Source organism: Populus alba, chromosome 12 (genome assembly GCF_005239225.2).
Source record: "Populus alba chromosome 12, ASM523922v2, whole genome shotgun sequence".
In the NCBI taxonomy this organism is placed as follows: domain Eukaryota; kingdom Viridiplantae; phylum Streptophyta; class Magnoliopsida; order Malpighiales; family Salicaceae; genus Populus; species Populus alba.
The window spans coordinates 10,053,146-10,063,252 of NC_133295.1; the positions used below are offsets into that span (position 1 = coordinate 10,053,146).

Genomic DNA, 10,107 nt, shown 5'->3' on the forward strand with positions numbered 1-10,107 from the left:
TTTATTGGTGTTAAAATTAAAAATAACGTACTTTATAGATTGCGTAACATTTACCAACACCAAAGTTAAAAATATTCATAAGTAAATATTTATTGACGTCAGAGTCATGAATATTATAGGATAATCTTAAAAATAAAATAAAGATAAACTCTTACCAATTTAAGACAACCAGCAATGCAGCTTACATTAAATAAGACGTTTAATGAGATATAATATCTTTCTTTTCACGTAATTAGTAATGTATTGTAGAATTTCTATTGACTAGTTACGATTTCTAGTGACCATAATACTAGGTGATGATTTCTTATACAAGACTTTTTTTTTTTTAAAAAAAAGATGCCAGATATCTATTTTTTTCTATGATAAATAATTTTTAATCGGTTGTCGCGATATTCGGGTGTTACAAAAATAATTTTTATTTTAAGTGGTCACCAAACTGAAAATGTCTATTTGTTGTATAAAAAATACTAAAAGAAAGTGTTTACCATCTAATTAATAAATGACCCAATATAAAAACGAGTATTATCCTTATATATAGTATATCATTAATAATAAAGACTTTGAGGGATACAAGGAAACAACATGGGGGTGTTAGTGGTTGTATAAAACTTAGCATAATTGATTTTTTGCAAATTTCGAGCAAACTTAATGACCATAATTGGCTTTTGATCAACTTTTAAGTAAACTTAGTAACCATAATTGATTCCTTGTCACGTTATGGTGAGGTCAATGACCACGTATTGTTTAAATTTTACATGTTGATTTTTGTTTGTGTTTAAATTTCAATAGACAATGGCAATCTTGACTATAAATATTTTCAGAATTTCCTAAAATGCAATGGACAATCTTATTAGGTAATAAGCTAAAGAATGTGATAATTTACTCTTCATTCACAACTAATATACTGTGAATACAATAGTAATTTATAGTATTTTTTTTTTTGTTATTGCATTTTTTTTTCACTTTTTTTAAATTTTGTTTTTGTTTATTTTTTTAATATTGATGTAATTGAAAATTAATTTTGGTAATTTGTTTCTTTGCATTTTGTCTTTTTACAGGGTTAAAATGATTTATCTATTTGCTACGGTAACTCAAATTATTTCGGTTTACAAGTTTGGTGAGATTTTTTTCTTTTTAATTAAACTTGACTTTGTTATCATTTATCTTATATAGTTAAAAACAATAGTTTCAAGGAAAAAACCATTATACATAAAGTTAAAATATGTGGGAAAAGTACTGTAATTTTCCTAGTTAAAAACAATAGTTTCAAGGAAAAAACCATTATACATAAAGTTAAAATATGTGGGGAAAATACTGTAGTTTTCCTCATATGTTATTGTGGATTGTTACAATATTTTTTTTTCCCCAAAATTATCTTTATCAATTTTATTTTTTAATATTGAGTTGGTTAAAAACTTTAGTTTTGTAATTTTTTTCCTTTAAAATATTGTAGATTGCTATGGTGTTTTCCCACATGATTTTTTTTATTTTATTATACATAAAGCTAAAACATATGGAAAAAATATTGTAGCTTTCCTCACATGTTAACGTGGATCGCTTCAGTATTTTTTTTTTTTTGTTTTTCCTACAGTACTTTCCCTTTTTTTCTTTTTTTTTTCCTCAAAATTATCTTTGTCAATTTTTACTTTTTTAATATTGGGTTGGTTAACAATTTAGCTTTGTAATTTGTTTTTGTTTAAAATACTATGGATTGTTACGGTGTTTTCCTACATGTTTTTTCTATTTTTTTTTTATTTTTCAAAATTATATTTGTCGATTTTATTTTTTAATAATGAGCTGATTGGGAATTTTAGTTTTGTAATTTTTTTTTAAAACATTGCTGATTGTTATAGTGTTTTTCCACATGGTTTTTTTTTTTGTTTTTGTGTTTTTTTCCAAAATTATCTTTGTCAATTTTATTTTTTTAATATTGAGCTGGTTAACAATTATAGTTACAATATGTGGGGAAAGCATGCTTTCCTCACAAATTACTGTGGATTGCTACAATGTTTTTCTTCACATGTTTTTTTTTTTTTATGTTTTTTTTTTGCTAAAATTGTCTTTATCAGTTTTATTTGTTAAATATTGAGCTGATTAAGAATTACAATTACAAGTAATGCTAAATCATGTGGGGAAAACGTTGTAGCTTTCCTCACAAAACACTATGGATTGCTAAAGTTTTTCCTTACATCGTTTTTTTCCAATTTCTTTTGTGTTTTTTTTTGTAATATTTTTTTTTAAAATATCTTTATTGATTTTATTATTTTTTTTAATACTGAACTGGTTAGAATTTAACTTTTTAATAAAGCTTAATCATGTGGGGAAAGCGTTGTAGCTTTCCCCACAAAACACTGTGGATTGCTATAGTGTCTCTCCACATGTTTTTTTTCCTTATGATTTTTTCAAAATTGATTTTGTCAATTTTATTTTTTTTAATATTGAGTTGGTTGAGAATTAAAATTACAAGTAATTACAAACAAGGCTAAATCATGTGGAAAAGTACTGTAGTTTTCATCATAAAACACTATAATTGCTATAGTGTTGCCAACATGGTTTTTTTTCCTTGTTTTTTTTTTGTTATATTGTTTTTTTCTAAAATTATTTTGTTGATTTTATTTTTTTAATATTGAGTTGATTGAGAATTTGACTTTGTAATTTTTTTTTCTTTAAAACACTGTGAATTGCTGTAGTTTTTTCCCACATGATTTTTTTTTTTAAAATTATCTTTGTCAATTTTATTTTTTTGAATATTGAGTTGGTTGAGAATTATAATTAAAATAAAGCTAAATCATATGAGGAAAGCGTTGTAGTTTTCCTCACAAAACACTGTGGATTGCTATAGTATTTCTCTAAATGATTTTTTTTTTTTTTTTATGATTTTTTCTAAAATTGTCTTTGTCAATTTTATTGGGGAAAGCAGTTTAGTTTTCCTCACAAAACATTGTCAATTGCTACAATGTTTTTCATCATAGATTTTTTTCCTTCCAAAATTATGTTTGTCGATTTTTTTTTAATATTAAGTTGGTAGAGAATTTAGCTTTATAATTTTTTTTTCTTTTCATTAACAGAAAAGCTAAATAATATGGGAAAAACATTGTATCTTTCCTTACAAAACACTGTGAATTACTACAAATTATTTTGTTTAGTCTCTAAGTTTTGTATCACCAACACAACTTTTTTTTTTTTTTTTTGTCATGAAATATTGGCTCAATCATACCTTTAGTTTCTATTACTTATCTAGTACTGGTTCACAATTATAACACTATTAAGTACATTTATTTTATAAACCTGCAACATCGTGTGAGCATGCCATCTCGTGTATACTAAATGTAGTATTTATGTAAGAATAATAGAGAAGACATGGGTAAATAAAAGTAAATAATTATAAATAATATAAATCATTATTCTTTAAAGTTACAAAGATATAAGAGCTTTATATAGCTCATCTTTAAAACATTTCCATTAGTAAGTAGCTGCTTTTCCCTTGTTTTTAAACCCAATAAGATTAAAGAATTTTAACTTAAGAGAACCCTTAAAATATATTTCTTGATTTTATTATTATTATTATTATTATTATTATTATACCTTTAGCCTTAGCATGAATTTAATGATTCTTTTTATGAGCTAATTTGGTTACAATTAGGGTTTCAACTAGGCTTTATGATTTATTTCAATTTACTTTCTATTAAGTTATTAAAGTCTCATGACCTGGATTACAAGTTTTGCGGGTTAAACTAGGCTGACTCGGGTTATTATATTGTATCCTTTTTTTAGATTGGATTTTTTTTTCCAATTTCATTTTTCTACAATGAATTGATTGAGAATTATGCTTTATAACTTATTTTGATTTGCTCTACATTCAGTCTTATGATACGAGTCACGAGTTTGGCAGAATAACTCGGGTTGACTGGAGTTGTGTTTTCGATTTGCTTTCTATAAGGTTATTTCGGTCTCTTGATCTAGATTATGGGTTTAACATGTTAACTCAAGTTGAATCGAGTTATTTCTTATGTTTTTTTTTTTAATTTCATTCTTTAACATTGAGTTGATTGAAATTAAGGTTTATACTTTATTTTGATATGCTTTTTATAGTATTATCATGATCTTATCACCCAAATCATGTATTTGACAAGTTATTTCTGGTTGACTTAGGTTTTTATTTTATTGATTTTTTTTTTCAATTTCATCATTAACCATTGTGTTGATTGAGAATTGAGTTTTATAATTTGCTTTAATTTGTTTTATACGAGGTTATTATGATTTCATGACACAGGTCGCTAATTTGACAGGTTAATCTAAATTGATTCAGGTCGATTTAATATATTGCCGTCTCAATATTAAAAAAAAATTTCATCTTGATTTCATTTTTATTAGTTGTTCTAGTGGCTGTTGGACCATTAAGTCAACTAGATTATATTGGGTTAATTCCCACATGATTGTTTTTGCTATAGAAAACTTAGCTACACTTGAATATTTTTTTACATTATTTTCTAAAATATCCCAAAACTTTAGGGAAAAAAATAAATCCTTAAGCTTCTAAATTTAATATACATAGTTTGTGTCAAAAACTACCTTAGTTTAAAAAGAAATTAAGTTTAAAAGTAACTAACCAAGATAAATAAGTTTTGAAAGGGCACTAATTTGGGAAAAAACAGGCGCCGGAGTTTGGAACCAGCATCTTACATTGGTAAAAATATTTATCAGTTACCTTCAAATCTTCATTAATTATCCAAAAATCATCATTAATGTGTTGTTAGTTTTAACAACTTGCTAACTAAAAAAAGAAAAGGAAAAAAAAGAGAAGGAAATAAAGCTCACTACCTAGCCATGCTGATCATCAAACTGTCCTACCAAGCAAGAGGCAATAGCGTACGAACTCAGCGCTCAGTAGTCAACAATGCCAGGCCCCGGACCGCACTTGATGTACACCATGGCTTCGGGTCTGGCCCTTACCACGTTGACCAGCGGCCGGTTCAGCCCTCACCACACCCTCTTTTACACCATCAACGCCTTTTTTGGTCCAGACATCGGCTCCTTCTCCGAGTGGCTAGGCTCCATCCTGGGTTCTTCCTTGCAGCTTTTAGGCTCTTCACTAGCTGACTATATCCACGACCCCTTTTACTATATCTTGATTTTGGGTCTTCCTTTGTGTGTTTTGTACGCCTGGGTCTCTAAAATTTTGCTTCAAAGGAAGCTTCTTGATTCAGTTTCTGGGGTAAGACAATAGACTGTTGTATTTTTGAGCTTTTGTTAAGGTTACCTTAGTTGAATTAAGGAATTTGGATCATTTGGGTTGTTTTGGTTTAAGGTTGTTTTAATTGGGGTTGGTTTAAGAGTCTTGATTAATGATCAGAATTGACCAATTAAAATGTGGTGTGATGGGGTTAACCTGTAGGGATGTGGTGTTGTTTAGGGGGGGGGGGGAGTAAATGAAATCTTGAAGCTTATTTCTTTTTGTTGTTTGGTTTCCATTGAGTCTGGAAAATTGTTGTAGTCATTAAGAATCACTGCTTCTGGTTCACCAATCTATTTCTAATATTGATGTTGCTTTATAACAAGTTACTGGCAGTTGGATTTGTAATCTGTTGCTGATTTTTATATTTTTGCAGTTGCCCCTTTCAAGGAGGCAATGCTTCTTGTTGGTGTCCGCTGGAAGTTTATCACACTTTTTCCTAGATCACTTATTTGAGGTAACATCCAGTGGTTTATATTATGATTCTCTGCTTAGCATTCTTGTTTCCTTTCTATTATCCCTGTGCTTCATGTGTGATGGTGTGGTGATTTTAGAGATTTTGATAAATGGATTCGAGTATGTTTAATGCATTGGAAAGTTTGTGTGATCCTTATAGCGTGAAATACTGCCAAATATATTAATGTTTATTGAAATCCTGGAAATATATTAATGTTGTAACTTGACATAGCAAGGGTTGTGGTAAACATTTCAGCACAGCTTAGAGATTTAATTTGTGAAATAAAATCCAATTTCGGTATGCTTATAGTAAATGTTTTCTTCAATAGGAGATAGGAAAGTGAGTGGAGGTTTGATTAGAGAAGAAAGTTAAGAGTATTTACTTCTGGGGGGAAGAAATAATTAAATGATTATACCACTTATTTGTTACACAACATGCCATCTCAACGAGTAAAATGAGTTGCACCTTATTTAAACAGAAGTAGCCAACATCATTTTATGATTGCCATGATCTGTGTCTTCTAAAGCTAGCATGTGAAGACAATTGAAACAAATGATTTGGAATGCTATATTATATTGATATATAAGTGCATCTTTGCAGCAGAAGGTAGCTTGTGTCCTAGTGAAATTAGCAATTTTCTGATGGAAATGACTTCCAGAGCATTTCAAAATGCTACTGCTACTACTTGCATTGTTGTAGGTTGATGGAAGAGTATCATTTTAGATTGTCCAAGCATGTTGTAAATAAATATAGCGTTTCCATCTTAGACCTGAAGATTTTAGTGTATGGCAATGCCCCGACCTTTGGGTAGGCTACAGACCCTACATCTGCATGATTTGGGTTCGTTGACATTATTGTAAAGCAGTAATCATTCTAGTCTTTGATGCAGTTCTGTTGCTGGCTTAAACATGATTTTCTCTCTTCTTTATCTAACCTGGATAATAAAATGGAAGTGAATCTACAGTATGAACTCGCTGATCTGTCCCATACCGTGGCTACCATGCATTAAAATGGCTCCATACAAATTTCAACTCCAGAAACATTTAAACTTAGTGTTGATGCTTACACTAAATAAAAAGTTCCTGAAAAGAAAAAACTTTGAAGTTAAGTCTGGGAACAGAAAGACGACTTCATTTTTGAAGACTGCTGTGGTTAGACTTTACTTTCAAGTCTCTACTTGGAGATTTTTTCTTACATGTTTTCTTAGGAGAACTTCAGTTTCATGATATGGAAAACTTTATGGCAGAAAGATAGTGTATGGTATTTTAGTAGCTTATTCCATTCGTGGAAGGCCTAGTAATAACAATCTGTTCTTGAAATTTGCTTTTGTTTTCCTCTCGTCTTCATCATGCCTCTGAGTGCCACACATTTATTTATTTTTTCAGAATCATTTGTGCCACGAGTTGACCACATCTGGCTGTCAAAATGTACAGGAAAATGGACATTCATCAGTGTATACTTGGATATTGAGCACTGGTTGGTGGAAGAATCGAGCACCTGTCAATCCGGACGCTGTTTTTGTAGTTGGATTCTTGTGCACGTGCTTAATTGGTGGCTTTATTTATCTTAACAGGTCTTTATATGTTGAGCCTTACATGTTGATTTTAATGAAAGAATTGTTCTGCCCTTAACATGCATGTATTACTCAAAATGTTTTGACTTGCAGAGTGAAGCCTTCAAAGTCAACTAGAATACAATCGTACAAGTCATTGAAACTTGTCCTGATCATCGCGAGCCTTTATTGTGCATGGTGCGGAAGCCAGATATACATGGTGAATCCTCGTCGGGCAGCAGTCGGTGAAGAGGCTGATCTCGGAGTTCTTGTGTTTTTAGCCACCTATTTTTTCCTCCCTCATTGGTTTTGTATTATGTCCATGAACCCAAAAGACCATGGCTCGGATCAGCTTCCAGTTTGATAGAATTATCACTGCTAAGATGGTAGAAAATCCAGTTCATATACTTACGTTTAGTTGCAATGATCGATGCTGAGCATGAAGGATTTTAGTTTATCCACCTGGCATGTGAATCATGGAGTCTGGTTACCTTGACCATTGCTCTGTTCTCTTGATAGTTAGGCATTATTATTCCAAAAGATTTAATGCCCAAATATTCACACCGTCATTTACTGTATAGTCACATCTATAAAATTTGATTTTTGTTGTTACTTGATTGTCATTATTTAAAAATTAATTTAGTTTAATATGTAATTCTAGATCTTTAATTATCATTCTTTTCACATTTAATAAATATAGCGGAATCAATTGATTAAAAAAAAAAAAAACTTGAATTAGAACCCTTTATGTGCAAAATTTATAAAACTAATTTTTTTTTTTTTAATAATGAAGAGAAGTAGAGATAGAGTTTTTAGCTTGGTCTAATTTTTGGTAAGTAGTGACTTGATGGTAATCATGGTTGTTAAAATCGCGATTCAAATCGTAAAATCGTACGTTTTTACGAGTTAATATAGACTTTACGTGCTAAATCGTTCATTAAACTCGAAAATGAGCAAAATCGGGTTTTAAATAGTTAAAATCGTTAAAATCGGATGAAATCGCATAAAATCGCGATTTCACCACCGATTGAACGAGTTTGCCCGCAGGAAATTTTAATTCAATGTTTCTGCCACGTGTCGCCCTCCTATTGGCTCTAACAGATCGAAGGCTCTCTTCTCTTCTCTTCACCGAAATCAGTCTTCTCTCTTCTCTTCTCTTCTCTTCTCTTCTCTACACGGTCGCAGATTGGAAGTAGCAGTTCTAGGAGGGCGGAGAAGATCCCTATCCGGGCTAATGGTACAGATGCATGTAATGTTATGTCTGACTCGACCATTGATCCAGAGTCACCTGTGAAAGCCGGAAGAAACAGGGTGCCCTTGTGGCTGGAAGGATTTAAGAGGAGTCATGTGGTTTCAGTTTCTGGGATACCTAGTTTTCTTACAAGTATGTTTTTCTCTAATCTGTTTCGATGATGACCTATCTGTTAATTTTGAATGAAATTACTTTGTGGTTATACATATGATAGAGTGATGAGGCTGATTGCAATTGAGTGACCTGATCATAATTATTATGATGTTAGAGTTTGTTTTCTACGTATTGGCTCCAGCACATGTAGAAGGTCTTGAGCTGCTTGGAACAGATAAACTGAAGGGAACAAATTTGGTGTCTTCCCAGGAACTTTTTCAGGCTTGAAAGGTTGATTCAAAGAATATCGACTTCCATCCAGCTGCTTCCATGGTGCTGGTTCAATTGGCAGCCTTGAAATGGGTTTCATGACCAAATCTGGATTCTTCCACCGGGGTGATATTGGATCTTTCACCGAGTTTCTATGAGACTTCAGAATATGGATTGGTCGGTTTGGATCGTTTGTTTTCAATGATTTCGAGAAGGAATCATCATGCTCCACCAATGAGTTCTTGATCAAACCTGGCTGACTATGACTGGTGAACGCAGAATCTGGCAATCCTTCCAAGCCCATTAGCTTGGCTACCACACTGGGAGGCCGTTTCTGAGTTTTCAGTGATTGCTGCAGAGTAAAGATCTTTTCATTTGAGTTGTTGATGCTTTCTAGATCTTTTGAAAGGTAATTTGATCTAGAATCAATGTTGGATCCACTCACTGAAATTACTCTACCATCCAGTGAAAGTCTTGGAAGCTCTTTTAGTTTTGGGGTGGACTTGATGGTATCTCGAGATTCAAATGACAAATGATTGATCCCCCACCCATCACAGGAAAACCGAGCAGCATCTTTTGGAATTGTATGCCAAGATCCATCTTTTGATTCATATGATGATCTTGGATGCTCTTTAGTTTCATTATAATACCAAGGTGCTTCATGAAGTTTAGCAAGAACTTTAAGAGACTCCTTGAGATCGACAGGAGGAGCATTTTTCTTTCCTCTGTTACCAACTCTATAAGATCCATCTGCAGATTTGGAGGCCTGTAATGCCCTTGGGGAATCTTTATGCTTCATTTTATGGCTCATTGCTTCTTCTTTAGCTGTAGTTTTGAAGGCTTAAATATGTATAAATTTTTATTTGAAGCATGTTTTTTAAGGTGCTTGAACTATGTATAAATTTTTATTTGAAACATGAATTTTTTTAATGTATTTTAAAATTCCGATTTTTTTACGATTTTACGATCCGTTTTTACGATCCGAGTTTGTGTAAGGCTTTCCGTGCCGTGTTAAAATCACGATTTTAACAACCTTGATGGTAATGATATGCTTATATTTATAAATAGGTTAAGACTCATATCTTAATAAAAGCTCTTAGTCATTTTTCCATTAAGGATAGAGTTTTGAAGGAGTAAAACTTTAATTTTTTTATTCTTCTAAATAAAATAATTATTTTTGTGTGTGTATATATATTATAATTTTAAATAAAATTTTGTTATGTATTTGAGTCACTTAATAACTCTTTAAA

General features: G+C 31.2%; 1 protein-coding gene and 1 long non-coding RNA gene across 2 annotated transcripts; both read left to right on the forward strand.

Moving 5' to 3' along the window:
- Window positions 1-4,764: 4,764 nt before the first annotated feature.
- On the forward strand, window positions 4,765-7,854 carry LOC118044548 (uncharacterized). Its single transcript, XM_035052889.2, has 4 exons — window positions 4,765-5,215; window positions 5,610-5,690; window positions 7,124-7,263; window positions 7,357-7,854. Exons 1-4 carry the CDS (start codon window positions 4,898-4,900, stop codon window positions 7,604-7,606), a joined length of 789 nt encoding a protein of 262 aa, XP_034908780.1. The 5' UTR covers window positions 4,765-4,897; the 3' UTR covers window positions 7,607-7,854.
- Window positions 7,855-8,131: 277 nt separating this feature from the next.
- LOC140954375 (uncharacterized) lies at window positions 8,132-9,813 on the forward strand. The gene is made up of 2 exons (XR_012167567.1): window positions 8,132-8,626; window positions 8,763-9,813. It is a non-coding gene; the product is annotated as an uncharacterized lncRNA (long non-coding RNA).
- Window positions 9,814-10,107: the final 294 nt, after the last annotated feature.

Bases quoted from the DNA above. Each gene is read 5' to 3' on its own strand.
- LOC118044548 (XM_035052889.2), top strand. From the start codon at position 4,898: ATGCCAGGCCCCGGACCGCACTTGATGTACACCATGGCTTCGGGTCTG. The intron at 5,691-7,123 runs GTAACATCCAGT...CAAAATGTACAG, and splicing joins TCCTAGATCACTTATTTGAG to GAAAATGGACATTCATCAGT. The intron at 7,264-7,356 runs GTCTTTATATGT...TTTGACTTGCAG, and splicing joins GGCTTTATTTATCTTAACAG to AGTGAAGCCTTCAAAGTCAA.